Source organism: Ruditapes philippinarum, unplaced genomic scaffold (genome assembly GCF_026571515.1).
Source record: "Ruditapes philippinarum isolate M1 unplaced genomic scaffold, ASM2657151v2 ctg220_1_1_1_1, whole genome shotgun sequence".
Lineage (NCBI taxonomy): Eukaryota > Metazoa > Mollusca > Bivalvia > Venerida > Veneridae > Ruditapes > Ruditapes philippinarum.
The window spans coordinates 167239-182440 of NW_026858141.1; the positions used below are offsets into that span (position 1 = coordinate 167239).

Here is a 15202-nt window from a genome sequence, read left to right on the forward strand (position 1 = left end):
ACATTATTTCAAGACAGACGACATCTAAACAGTTGACCCTAGCGTGTTCATGCCGCTTTTCATGGAATGGCACATACGTGTCACATTGAAGGTTCCATGATAACCGCCATAAGAACACATCTGCGGATGTTTCTAAATTCAAAACTGTACCAGTTCATGTTAAATGTTGAATTCTGCTTCAGCCGGTGCCAAGGGGCGTGGGCGGTAATTTCCACTTTCCAGTACCGTCCATGAAGAGGGATTCTTATTTTCTCTATTCTGTTATGGCGTTTCTACTCTTTAATTTTCCAACGGGAATATCAGTGGCTCTTTCTTTGAAATAAAGTAGTTATTATATCAAGCAAGGTATGGCATTCTTAGAATTTGTTGAATTATTGTCATTTTTTGTTATTATTTTTTCACCGTCGAAAGGAATAACACGACATTTATTATGTAAACTGAAGATAAAAACTGATAAAAGGTTATATTGTCTTGATGAAAAGGCCAAATATCAATATGTGAGGGACATTGAGCATACCATAAAAATCTGAAATTTGTGTTGATAATTGTTAGGGTTATACTATATATTCTAGAAAATAAACTGGCTTTTAAGATATAAAATATTCGTTTCATGTGAAACCAAAATACTTATAGATATTTTGAGAATATTGCAAACAAGAAGGAATATACTTGAATTGTTTTACCTACATATTACCGATAAATAACAATATTATTTCAATTAAGGATATATTACTTGATACATTACAATTCTTTGAGTTTAAAACAAATGTAAAAAGTCTAAACTTGATACAACGCAACAAAAATCAAAAGTATTGCATCATAGTTACCAAACGTTGTTTTCTTCATCGCCGTATAACGAGTTCTTGCCTGTCAAATATTTACAACACCAACTGATAGGCTTCCAACATAGACCGAATCATCTCGCTATGAAAATTCGATTGCCGTTCTGATGTTGTCAGCTCAACTATATCTGCTATAAAACAAAGCCTTTTCCGAAAGTCACAGCCAAAGTGAAAGCTTTGTGTATCGTAACATAGCAGGAATGCGAGTATTTCAATAGTATTGGACTTTGCATTAATTGTTATAAAACATTATCTTGCTGTCGGGAATTAGTGAAAATGGTTTGTTTTTAAACATTATATATATTTACGCATTAGGTGTGTTTTTTTAAATATTTTGATTAAGAGTGTATCTTAATTATGATAATATTCGTAAATACAATGAACAACAAGACAGGAAAAGAACAAAACAATAAACAAGATAATACGACTTTAAATAGATTGTATTGAATAGTAGTAGTTCGTGTATGAAAGAAAAAATATTACGATAAAAATAAAGAAAAACACAATTGAAAAGAAAGAAAATAAAAATACGAGATGTTTATTAATAGTCAACGTATTGGATCGAAATTTTACTACAAATGTAATTAAAAAGATAAAAATTATGCCAGTTACGTTTGAAGGTTTTCTATTATTTAACTCTTAACATGGCTCAAAGAAGCAAATATTTCCATTATTATGTTCCGGAGGAAAAAAAAACATGTTGTCATTGAAATGTTGTCCTTTTACGTGAAATTAATAAATTTATATGAAATGAGTAAACAACCAATGACATTCATTTAGTTATATTTGTTTAATATAAAAATATAAAAAACGAAATTGAATACTATGTATTTGAGACAGTTTTTATGTCACGCATATGTGGTCTTTTCTATTTTCAATCGTAGACATATTATGAATTATATCAATTATTTAATGTTCCGAGGCTTTATATAAAAAACAATTTTTACACAAAAGCTTGTGATTGAATTTTATTTAATTGGTTAATTAATTGATACAATATATGGCATTTAATTTATCAACATTCGATGCAATCTTTAAAAATAAACAAAAATATCACAATTTATAAAATGTAGCTATGATAGAGGTTAAGAAAATAAGACAGACAGCAGAATGATCTTAATTCTTATTTTCCTTTAATCCTCAGGGTGTAATGCTAATCTTTCACATAATCACAATGTTAAACTGGTCGAAATTCATTTACCTGTGCTATAATTAATCCACATTTGAAATGTGAAATGACTTGCAGTATAATTGTTTCTTTTAAAATCAAATATCTCGGGATTCTGTTATAGCGTACAGTTATAATATCAGTTATTTTATCACCAATCCAATCAAATTAGAAACGATTTTATAACACTCATCTCCTGTTATTGAAGTGTGATTCTAAAAAGCATGTTTAAGGTAATTATTCTATTTTAACTTAACCTTTGACAAAAACAAGGACAAAGATATATCCATGTACTGTGTCGTTCCTACACATTGCGTTGAACTATTTGTTTCCACTCTGTGTTGTTAAAGTAACAAAACGTCAAATGAAAATGTTGCACACTGCACTCTGTGCTGAATAGCTGTTTGGATCAATATAAGTCAATTAATCTAAATTTGATTTAATTTTATTTAAAAGTTTAACCTGTTGTTCGATAACTTCTTTGAACTAACATAATATGAAGTGTTACAGTCTGTAAGCAAGTTGTCTTTCAAACGGTCACATCCTAGAGTCGGATAGTTACTGTTTTTAGTGACTCTCTTATGCTGGAGTTAAATAATACTTTTATCTTGGATTAACAAATGTAAGTACAGTTGCTATATATTCATTTATTTTACTTTTCTCAAAATGTGTTCTAAGACATAACGCTGCACTTGGGCTAGGGTTGCAGGGGACATCTAAGGTTTTTGGAGCTAAAAATAAATTCTGTAGACGGCTTGGGTTCAAACATAATGTTAAACTATAATCCATCGCGTATCAGCAAAGTCTTCATTAAAATCATCTAACATATGTGTGTAAATGGAGAGTAGGTGACTAGAAACACTGGAATATTAACTTACTATGACCAGTCAAAATTTTACATTACATATATATTTGTGCGTCACTTCCTGTTTTGAAGTTGCCCTGGCATAACCGGTAGCAACTCCGATATCTCAAATAATTGTGTTGCCTTATCTAGTATAACATTACAATTTGCACATGAAGAATGATGGCAGTTGATGTATACATGTAGATATTGTGTTTGAAATAATAAATAATAGGAATACCATGTTAATAAGTAATAATTTTGTTAATTTGTTTTCAAGGAAAATAAAACTATGATGTCAATTTAAAACGTAAGAAATTTGAATGCGTCTATTTTAGCACTTGATATTCTTGTCATATAATGATGAAAATACTTTCATTTTATCTGTTGACCTCTTGAAAAGAAGGTGAAAAAACCTTTATTTATCAATATCTGATATGGGACTTATCTGCGGATGTTTCCAAATTCAAAATTGTACCAGTTCATGTTGAATCCTATTTAAGCCGGTGCTTAGGGCGTAGATGGAAGTTTGCACTTGACAGTATCGTCCATGAACAGGCTCAATCAAACCGAGCTTGCAAAATTTTCAATTTTGCCGTATTGGGCTTTCTTTAGGGATTCTTACTTTCTCTATTTTATATAGATGTTAAGAAGTAGTATTTATATCCTCAGACTCAACAACGAATAATATTTCATTTACCGACAAATTGTCTGGAGTATATGACACAGTTTTGTAGAAATAATGAAACTTAATAAAACCTATCATTGAGTTAGATAAACGATTCGGAGATCCCTGCCTAAGGGTGATTAATTTTGCCTGATACGAGCATAGGGGAGAGTTTCTAATGGAACCGATTGCCCGGGGTATCGTGATTTCCATATCCACCATCTAACCAAAATACTGATTTCTTTTCATTCAACCCGGCACATAGTAAGGCAGGTTTAAATAATAGTAACTTCTCTTAATACATAGTTATGTTATTGCCGATTGACAACTTTGTTGGTGAAGCGGGGCGGACTTCAAGAAATAATTTTACCATAAGCAAAGCTTTTGTAGTGATACAGTTAATTTAATCAAACATTCGTTGAAAATTATTCAAATGAGACTTGTTGCCAAGAATTTGTTACAAAACACAATATTTCAGTTCATGAGAAGTTTATGTTTCACCACGAAAAGTGTCAACATGATTCTTAAAATATAAGATTATACAAATAATTCATTCTTTAGTGTCATAGTTAACCAAAAGCATTTAGAAATCTAATTATCGCAAAAATATTTAATGAAAATAAATTCAAGAAGAGATTCGTTAAATAAAAAACACATGAATGTTTAAGATGCAATAATCCTCCATCTAGCTGTAAGCAGTGTACTTTTTGGTGCCGCAAAACATACACGTTATCGTTAATATGTTCCGTAACCATTACATACTCAGATTTAAATACACCTGTTTATAGAGGAGGAGATAAATACGTTCGAAATACATTTCAGTTATTTTGTGAAATTGTAATATAGTCCAAGAAATCCGTGCATAAAATAGGGTGAATTGTGCACCTCTTGTGAAAAGCATGAAACTTGGCATGGTGGCAGGAAATAGTATTTCAATTCATTTTAGCCTGGGATCCACTTTTTAAAAATCCAATATGGCCGCCAAAATCCAAGATGGCCGCCATATATTAAAATTTTCAGAATATTTGGGTATTTCAGCTGTAGTCATACCTAGAATAGTAATAAAGCATCAGTTCATTATATTACAGATTAATTTATATTCAGGCCTCTGATCCAGGTTGTGCAAATCCAAAATGGCCGCCAAAATCCAAGATGGCCGCCATTTATTTTCATTTTTCAAAATATTAAAGTTTTTCAGCTTTATTCTTTACAGGTCAGTATGAAATAGCACCACTTTATTATATTACAAATTTTTATATTTTCAAGCCTCGGATCCAGGTTGTGCAAATCCAAGATGGCTGCCAAAATCCAAGATGGCCGCCATATTAAAATTTTCAGAATGTAATAGTTTTCAGCTGTTGTCGTCATTACAGAACAGTATAAAATAAGACTAATTTAAAATTATGGCACTGCATATTTATTTATATTCAAGCCTTGGATCTAGATTTTGCATATCCAACATGCTTGCCTAAATCCAAGATGGCCACCATGTTGAATTTTTCAGAATATGTTAGCTTACCAGCTGTAATCATTTTCAAATAAGTATAAAATAGCACAAATACATTATATTACATGTTTTTTAACCATACCAGCATGAAAGACGTATTGTATTTGCCTTCGCCGTCTGTCTGTCTGTCCGTTCGACCGCATTAAGCTTGTCCATCCTTCACAGGTCAAACTACAGGTGGGATTTCAACTTAACTTTACAGGAGTAATCAGTACCTGTCCCGCCGAGATTTTTCGTCGATTTTTTCCAGCTTTATTGGTGGAGGAAGACCCCAGGTGCTCCGGGCATTATTTCAGGCACGAGCGGGCACCTGGATAGAACCACCGACCTTCCGTAAGCCAGCTGGATGGCTTCCTCACATGAAAGATTTCGACCCGAGTGAGGTTTGAACCTACAGCGGTGAGGGACCTGTGATCTCAAGTCAGCGACTTTAACCACTCGGCCACGGAGGCCCCCCTAATCAGTACCATCCCAAGTTATGGAAATCACCGTCACATTGCGCTTCGCTGCACAAAATGGCCACCAGAGCAGAAATATCTTGCCCGGCCTTCACTGGTCAAACTACTGGTTGAATATCAACCAGACTTTACAGGAGAGAGCAGAAATATCCCTAGTTGTGCACACACATCACCAGCACAGTTCGCTTCGCTGCACAAAATGGTCGTCGGAGCTATAAATAAAATATTGTCCGGCTTTCACAGGTCAAGTTACTGGTGGGATTTCAATGAAACATGAGTGACCATGCATAGTTTTGGGAGACATATGTTTTTATGACAAAAACCCATTTAGTTATGAAACTGTTTTAAAGCATCCGATTCATATTGAAACATGCTCATAATTAAATTGCTCAGATTTCTTTTTTCTTGATTTACGAAAACTCAAAAGAAACAAAAGAATATTTAAAACAAAAATGGACGTTAAATGCAGCTCCGAAATCCGCAGTAAGTCAGTAAGTTAGTATCTCAATCTTACAATTGGAATCTCATATCAAAATTATCAAATAGAAAGAGCTGCAAAAGTCTTAATTTGATCTCATATAAAGTCACGAATTACTAATCGTAATAATGTCAAACACTTAAGTTTGATTACAGAAAAACCCAAGATATTTTTGTTCAATATCATTCTGTTTTTGTTGTTTATTCACAAGACCTTGCCAAAATAATGACATAATAAGAGTCTGATTCCGTTATCTATGACACAAAATATATGCTGCTTAAATTACTAATGAAAAAGAACTCACAGCTGCAGTAAGACGATCACAAGGATGGTGCAAACTAAATTTATTAAAAAGAATTGACAGGAGAAGAAACCCTTACGTCTCCGACACTTACTAGTATAAATCATACTAAACATTTGGTTCAAATAAGCTAAGGAATTGTGTGCACTAAAATATACAATACAATAGAGGATTAATTCACACTTTTCATGCATTAACATCTACAGAAGCGTGAAGACGCATTCTGAGCCCTCATTCTATGGGCTCAGGTTTCAATTTCTGTAGATGTTGATGCACAAAATAATGTATTAGTCATTCTGTTTCGGTGATTCTACGATATGTTGTTTTCCGCATAAAGAAACTAGTTTTGTATTGATTTTAACTTTAATTTTTGTGTGTTATGTTTTGATAACAAGGTAACTGGGGATCATTATTAAAATCAGCGGCTTTGCATGGTATCAGAATCATGCACATTGACAAGAGCTATTGGTAGGACATCATAAAGTGTTAGCCTGTTCTCGGTGCTTTATAGCTAAACAAGAACCTAGATTATGAAGAATTCTCTATATTTAAAAGGGACATAATTCTGTCAAAATCCATGATAGAGTTATTGACCTTTAACGGTGACCTTATATTATGCTAAAAAATAAGTGTATTAGGGTTTAACGTATTCCATCATGAATTTTTCACAAAACCAACTTGCATGAAAAACTTGTAAAGCTGACGCCTTTGGTTTACAATATCACTTGCTCCCTATTCTTTGAAATATCAAGCTAAATAATGTGCTCGCATGGTTTTATCCATAAATGCAAGTTTTTTCTCTGTAAATGTACATCTGTATATGCAGTTTTATGCAGGAATACCCATTTTTTAGTTTGTTTCATGTATTAAAAGTGTTGATGATACAAATTACCTTTATTATAGAAATTTGTCAAAATATCATCATTTAATGGCAGCCATATTGGATTTTGAAGCCATATTGAATTTTCTACCAATGCTACTTAAGCAGTTTTCCAAGAAATTACTATTTTTGACCTATAATGTCAATTTATTTCATTTTCTAGTCATAAATAACTTCATTTTGACATGACCTGTGTACATTTTAAATTTTGGCGGCCATCTTGGATTTTGGCGGCCATCTTGGATTTTTAAAAAGTGGATCCCAGGCTGAAATAACTTGAAATACCATTCCTTGACACCATGCCAAGTTTCATGCTTTTCACAGAAGGTGCACATTTTTTTCACAAATTTCTTGGACTAATATGAAAGTAAACATTAAAGTGATATTTATATTTAAGTTTTATCTATTCCTTAAGTCTTACGAATATTTTCAATAGTAACAGAAAGTTTGCAACTGGTTTTTTTTTAAATCGTGCTGTGATTGGGATTCGACCCACCGGCTTGCAAGCGGGAGTGACAAAACAACGTTTTTAGATCACTAGGTCAGAGAGTTGTTTCCCTGAGGAAAGTGTCAAAGATTTTACTTGATGCGGTAACATCTTGTCCCCAGAATGCCATTATTTAAGATGTCATGGTGACTAGTTTTAAAGTCAAGACTACATCGTTCATGGATACAAAACCAGTCCGAGTTTTACATTCAAATTTTAGGGAATAATATTGTTTCAAACAAATGTTAAATAAAGCATCCCAGACGAGCCTCAATCTGACGAACATGTAAAGGTCGAACAGAAAGATGCAAAGACATCAGAAAACCCGCGACAACCTGCAAGTAATGCTGGATTATAATTTATATGGACATTTTAAAACAAATATTACAAGTTTAGTATCTTTATTTACTCTCTATCTGTTCTCAAAACTCATATTTAACTTATTATGGTGTAGACATTGCATAATTAACGCATCATTTTGGGTTTTATCATGTTTATGTCGATTGCAAATATGCAATGAGAATATCAATATCATTAGAAACACAAGAATCAAGTCCTCTATTATGGAGTAAGAAGCCTTAACATTTCGTGTTATTTCTATGGCTTCATTTGTTTAATTAGAAAACATTCATTAAAGATACATGTATCGCCTACAGAGTAGGAGATTTTCATGATGTTTGTTTTGCAAGGTAGTTCAAATAAAACTGAAGTGAGTGCAGAAATTTCCATCTAAAATGACAAAAACGTCTTTCGCTAAACAGTTCATTATTGATTTTTTTTTTTTACAAATTGCATTTCTTAATAATAAACAAAAGATGTTGTTTTATTTCAATTTTTTTTTTGTAATTTAACGACAGATTGTGTCCAAAGAATCTTATACGTAACATATTGCATCGGCAGACGATTGAGCCTTTCATATTTTAACAACAAGAATAATATATTCCAATGCATAATATACCTTTCAATTCCATTGAATTTTGAATACATCGGGGAATAATAGATAAATGAGCCACAATTGTTATAAATGACAAAATGTCTTAAAGTGTATAAAGCTATTTATCCGATGCAAAAAACTATTGTTTGAATTTTAGAAAAGTATACTTCCAAAATGCTTGTATGAAGTAAATATGGAAGTTTATTGCCTTAAAAGCGAATGGCTCATCCACAACATTATTGCTAAACAGATAGCACTCTACTTAAAATTGCAAAATAATATTTTGTTCCGGAACGTTTTATTCTGTTTACGTACATTATTCATGTTCATTAAATAATAGGGACAAATCTATGTAACAACTTTTTAGGGAATCAACTATATGAAAATCGAATCAATATAATTTTACTGTTGATAAATCTTATTAAAATACTACATAAGATATAACTGAACCCTTTTATGTGTTCTCAACTTCTGAAGTGTTAAATAAAATAAGAAAAAAAAAACACAACATATTGTACAAGCGTGCAAATATACAAATGTCATACAAAATTGTAAAAGTTTTTTTTTCAAACTATTCTAATTCTTTGTGTACTAAATATTATACGTTTTGATGAGAAACATTTTTTATTACAATTTCAATAAAACCGTGCGTGTTTTCATATCAACATGACATTTATTTCATTTGCTACCCGTACTAAAATATTATGAACGTTCAGGCCGACAAGTAATGCCAACAAACACTTGTGAATAAGGAAACTATTTTGTGAATCAAGTAAGAAACAAAGCCAAATCAAACTCACTACTTTTACAGCTTTTACTGGGAGCAAAACAAATTTCGCTTGAGTGACACATCCTGCCAACTGAAAACAAGTCGGCTTATTGATGATCCTTCGACAATGCTAACTCTGATTAAGGGAGTATAAGTATAGAAAATGATATTGGATATTTTGTTACATCTGCCTTACGTAACGCTAAGCTTCTCAAACAAGAACTGGTGCTTTAAATACTCTACTGCGTTTGAACTGAAATGCAAGTGTTTCTGTTTTTACAGTATTGGACATTATGCTTCCTTGTTTTGATTCATATTTGGCAATTTTTACCTGGATTTGTTAAAAACGGTTTGTGCATCTATAGAATATGAAAGTAATTAAAAAAGCATTTAATTTATTTTTGTATCTTTTTCATATCAATACTTAATATATTAAATACAAAAGTTACATGAAGTTCTTCAACAATTTTAAATCTAAGAAAATAAATTTGTCTATGTTTTTTTTTAAACTTACAACAAATAAACATTATAATCATTAAATGAAAAGGTGATCAGCGATCATACAATTTTATCAGATTTTTCTTTAAAAAATAGGCGGTTATGTTTAAACAACCTAGAATGTTATTTTGTTAAAATCAGAAATTACTTAATAGTCGACTTTAAGGAATAATAAACAATATTTTTGTCGATATTTTGTGGAATTACCTCTTTGTTAGTAATTATTTATAAATAGAAATTTAAATGCTAAAAAGTTGGGGAGAGTTGTACAAAAAACAAATAATGAATCTGTTAAAATACGAACATGAACAACCAGTATATTGGCAACTGCAAGCAACAATCCCCTTTAAATAATCTAATGAATATTAATATTAAGACAGAATATGGTAAATAAAAAATATTTTGCATATATAACGCCGAAAAAAGACGTTGTGTTTGAAATGAAAGATGTTGTTTTGATATGCTATTACGTTTTCAAATAAAACATATGCGATGTCTATAATCTACACACTTGTTATTTCAATTTTGAAAAATCATATTTGTACCTCTAAGAAAACATTGTTTTTTAATCATTTAAAAGTTAAATGCCAATTCATGAAAAGCATTAAAAGTCAACTTACAAAAAAAAAATATAGTATTTTTTCGAGAACATCTTAACAACAAAAATAACTATATAATAGTGTATTAAATAGCAGAAAATTTCCTTGTAAAAACTCTATCTAAAATTTCCGTAAGAATACGGAAACAGCATCACCTTTTATCCGTATATGAAATGTTTTAAAATCATTCGGTACATATATCTTTGTACCCTTTTAATGTTTTTGTTTATAATGTTAATGTTGAGCAAGTGACCAAAATACGCTTTACAAAATATCACGACAGTTAATTACAAAACTGTTCTTAAAGCCTTTTAAGTAACAAGTTCAAACGGACTTCATTTTTTATTTGCATTTTGCTGACAGGATATTTTGTAGGAAGACACTGAAGCCCTGTAGTCATACAGTAAATTATTTCATATTTCTGCCTTTTCAGCTATCCTTCTTTATCTAAGGGTCTAACTATTGATTGTTTTAAAGAAAACATTATGTATCGTATAATATTTTAGTTGCAAGTAAAACATTTGTTATTGAATCTGTTTGTTTATCTCAAATAAATGATAAAAGTCAATGAATAAAACTGTTGATAGACAGACTGAAATTATTTATGTCATGACATAACCTTTAAGACGGCTTTAAGATGTCCATGGATATATATTCGTACATATTATTTCAGGAATACTGTACTTTTTCAAAAAAAAAAATACTGTTTTAATGTTTGGGTAAATAATCATTTCAGAAATGTATTGAATCTAAGAAATGTTTAAAATTTGACGGGTCTGGTAGTGTCCAAAAAAAAGTATGCGTAAATTTTGGTCTTAAATTTAAAAAAGAAGTGACACAGCGCAATTCAACGAAACCAGGGTTTCAAGCTTCATCATCAAGCTAAGTGCCCTGGTGCATCAAGAAGCAAAATCAAACCAAATAAATATATAAGATTATTTATGCATTAAATTAAAAAGGGGGTTGTAAAATATATCACACATGAAAATATCAAATTAAGCATAAAGAATTTAAAGTTAACATAACAATGATTATAATGATAAATGGCAACACATTCAGCTACAAAGCATGAAATAAAGCAATATTGTTGCATGCAATTGCTGTACATATTTTGTTGCATAATGTGCCGAATTTCTCTTCGATAGTTTACCTTTAATAAATCAGTCATTCAAAGCATTCTAAATTGAATCGTTAATACAACCGACGAGTGAAGATCGTTAGTAGACATATTGAAAAATTTTAAACCTAATAATTGTATTCCTTGAACAAAAACTATATGGCATTACGACCCACACTCTCAAGTGTTCATGCATACAAATAAAAATAAAAACAACTAAAACTCAACAACAAGCTAAAGCAACAAAACGAAAGCAAGCAAATCTATTGAAATATATTAATACATGTTATGATCTTTGTTTAAGTTTTGGTACCCATGTTTCAATTAGGCTGTTTCAATCGCAAAAGTCTTAGTCTGCCCGATTTGAACAAAAGTTATTAAGTAATTAAAGTAAATCCAGGGGTAGCTGTTTCTACCTCGGCCTAATTGTTATTTTCTTCCTGACAAATGATCTCAAACATTGAGTCTATGGACATTTATTCCTCGCCACTTATTGACAAATCATATGGTTAAGGTTATCGGTCACTTTCAAATTGGTATCTTAAGGTTAGTTATCCAGAAAATTCCTTTAGATTGATTGATTGCAAAGATATGAACAAACTAAGTGTACATTGAACTAAAAAAAACAACTAATAACGTAACAAACAGTAAAACTCTTTTCAATGTCATTCGTTAGTTATTCTAAATTAATAATCAGTTCAAGTGGCGGCATTACCAAGAGAGACTTAAGAGAAGGACTAGTAATCTATGGACTGCTAACTACATGTGTTTAAACCGCGTCAGACGCAAGCGTTTGATATCTTTGAGCACATAACTTTACACTTTTTACTCACTACTGGTTGTGTGTCAGTTAACTAATAGCTTCCTTAATAATCAAACTTGAATAAATCCTGTTAAAAATCATCATAAAATAACTATTTGTCTTCCATTTTAGAACAGCGGCAAATCAAGCGATGTGGAGTTTCTCTAAAAAATGAAGAAATGACATTTAGACCGCACAGCATAATGGATATAAATTCATCAACACAATTTCAAATCAGCATCGATAACAGCGATTGTAACTTCAGTCTGTCGAACAATTCAGAATATGTCAATGGAATTCCACCGAACAAGGAAGCACTTGATATAACAAGATTTGTTGTGCAAAGAGTTTTGGTTCCTATTGTAACTTCTGTCGGGTTCTTTGGAAACATAATAAGCATACGAGTTTTGACTCACAGGTCAATGGTGTCGTCTACAAACTGCTATTTAACGGCTTTGTCAATATTTGACCTCTTGTACCTTATTTTGAGTTTTACCCTCAGTTTAAAGCATTATGAGCATGTGAACGTGCAAGATGTGTACAATTACTGGTATTATTACGGAAAGACTCTTACTGATATTTGTAGCAATGTTTCTGTCTGCCTTACTGTTACTTTTTCCTTAGAAAGGCTTATTGCAGTCTGTTATCCAATGAAAGGACGTGCTTTGTGTACACCCCAGCGCGCACGAATTATAACAGCTGTCGTTGTCATTTTGACTATTGCTTGTACAACACCAGAATTTTTTGAAGCCAGATTGGTTGAAGTTATTGAAATGAATGAAACCAAATACGAATTTGAAGAAACAGAAATGTTTTTGAGTGATGCTTATCAAGTTGGGTATTATAACTTTTTAGTGTTTACTTTTACTGTTTTACCACTGGTGCTTTTGTCAACGTTTAATGGAATTCTCGTAAAAGCTGTTGTGTCTGCTACTAGAATACGCAAACAGATGACATATACTTCTATGAAGCAGGATAGAAGCAGACGACAGAAAGAACAGAATCGGATAACTATAATGCTCATTGGAGTAGTGATAGTGTTTTTGATATGTCAGTTTCCAAATGCTGCCTTGATATCATATCATATATATCTGAACAAAACATCAACGAAACTAACCCCAACCGGACGGAATTACCTGCTTATTGCTGGAAATATTGTCAATATACTTGTTTTAATCAATTCCTCCATCAATTTCATTTTGTATTCTGTAATGAGTACAAAATTTAGAAGAGTGTGCCTTATAATTCTTTGTAACTGTGGTAAACGGAGTAAAGATACTGTTACTAAAACAGAAACAAGTTTGTACAACGGAAATATACCACTTCACTTCAGATCGCGCCGTTGTAATAACCGGGAGCAAAGGAACGGGAGAGAGCAAACACATGATCAGTCAAGACGCTCTGTCCGCTACCGGGACGAAACTAGAAATGGGCAATTTGCGATTAATTTTGATCGTCGAGATGGACGCTTAGAGTTAAACGTCACTCCATATGACAATCAAAATAATGAAGGACATGCGTTCACTCCGATATGTATCCGTCGGCATTACAAATGCAGACAGAACTGTTTACAGATTGGACAAGGTTGTGTACGGCCATCATATGGTCAAAGACAACCCAAAACTTGGGAAAAAGATAGCGAAAAATCAGAAAAGGAAGGCACGTCTGACATGTTTGAAATAAAACTTCTTTTGAGAAATGGTGCATCAATTTTACAAAACGGTAACCACCTTGATACAGTGCTATAATGCCAGATGTAAAGAGTTTGTATTTATTTGTATTTCTTTTGAAACATACATGTCAAACGTTTAACTGTCATGGTAATATAGTTTAGTGAAACGTATTGCGAAGAATATAAATACACCACAACTATTGTTGAACGGGTTTCTGTAATTTTGCTCCAATGTCTTGATGAAATTGATGTAAGTTACGTCAGTGTTTCTGTGCCAGTATTGAAATGCCTAAATGTATTTAAGATACAAAGATTATTAAAACTGTCATATTATAAAATTGTTGGTCATACTTGTAAATGCATTCTAAATATCATCAAAACAGTAATATTGAAACCTTAAATGATATGTCTTTAAGTTTTTTTTTCAATTATACTTAATTCTTAATTATTTCATGAAAGTCATTAATGTTTGTGGAGACTTATAATTATTTCAATTCGTTAGTCACGCTTATCAAGAGGCCAAATGTAATCGTTTTTTTTTAATTAATAACCATTAAATTTTAAACACATTAACAGAAGACGAATTGTTCGAAGCAGTCAATTCTTATATGATTTTGAATAAGTCGTATGACTCTCTCTGACGACTGAATTTGCAAGGCAATCATAAAAATACAAGTACTTCATAAAAATACATCAGCTTCGGGGCCCATTTTAACATTATTACATGTAGTTTTTTGCAAAATTTATTAAAATTTATTTTCGTCAAGTGAAAAGACAAATGACGGATTGTACAACATTCCGAACATGTAGATTGGAAAATATATGACAGCTTTATTAGATAATGAAATAATCCTACATGGACAACAAATCAAGAGATATTTAGAACTAAAAGTGATGTAGAGAAACAAATTTGCGCCGAAAACATGTTGTAAACTATAATAATTTGGTTTAAAACATTATCGCTGTTAGCTGGAAATGTTTTATTCCTTTCCATCGTTTACTTTTTAATTGCCAATTACGTTTTAAATTAATAAACATATTGACAACGGTTACTTTTCATGCATTACTATATCAGTATGATTGACATAATGTTGTATGCTAATGATACTCAAGCATTATATTATATTATTTATCAATACGCACATTTAAAGGAATGTTGTTTTTTCTCTTTCGGTATAT

At 31.6% G+C, this 15202-nt stretch overlaps 1 protein-coding gene across 1 annotated transcript; it reads left to right on the plus strand.

Moving 5' to 3' along the window:
- The first annotated feature begins 12489 nt into the window (after positions 1-12489).
- LOC132752267 (FMRFamide peptide receptor frpr-18-like) lies at positions 12490-14346 on the plus strand. The gene has a single exon (XM_060742586.1). It carries the CDS (start codon positions 12531-12533, stop codon positions 14097-14099), a length of 1569 nt encoding a protein of 522 aa, XP_060598569.1. The 5' UTR covers positions 12490-12530; the 3' UTR covers positions 14100-14346.
- Positions 14347-15202: the final 856 nt, after the last annotated feature.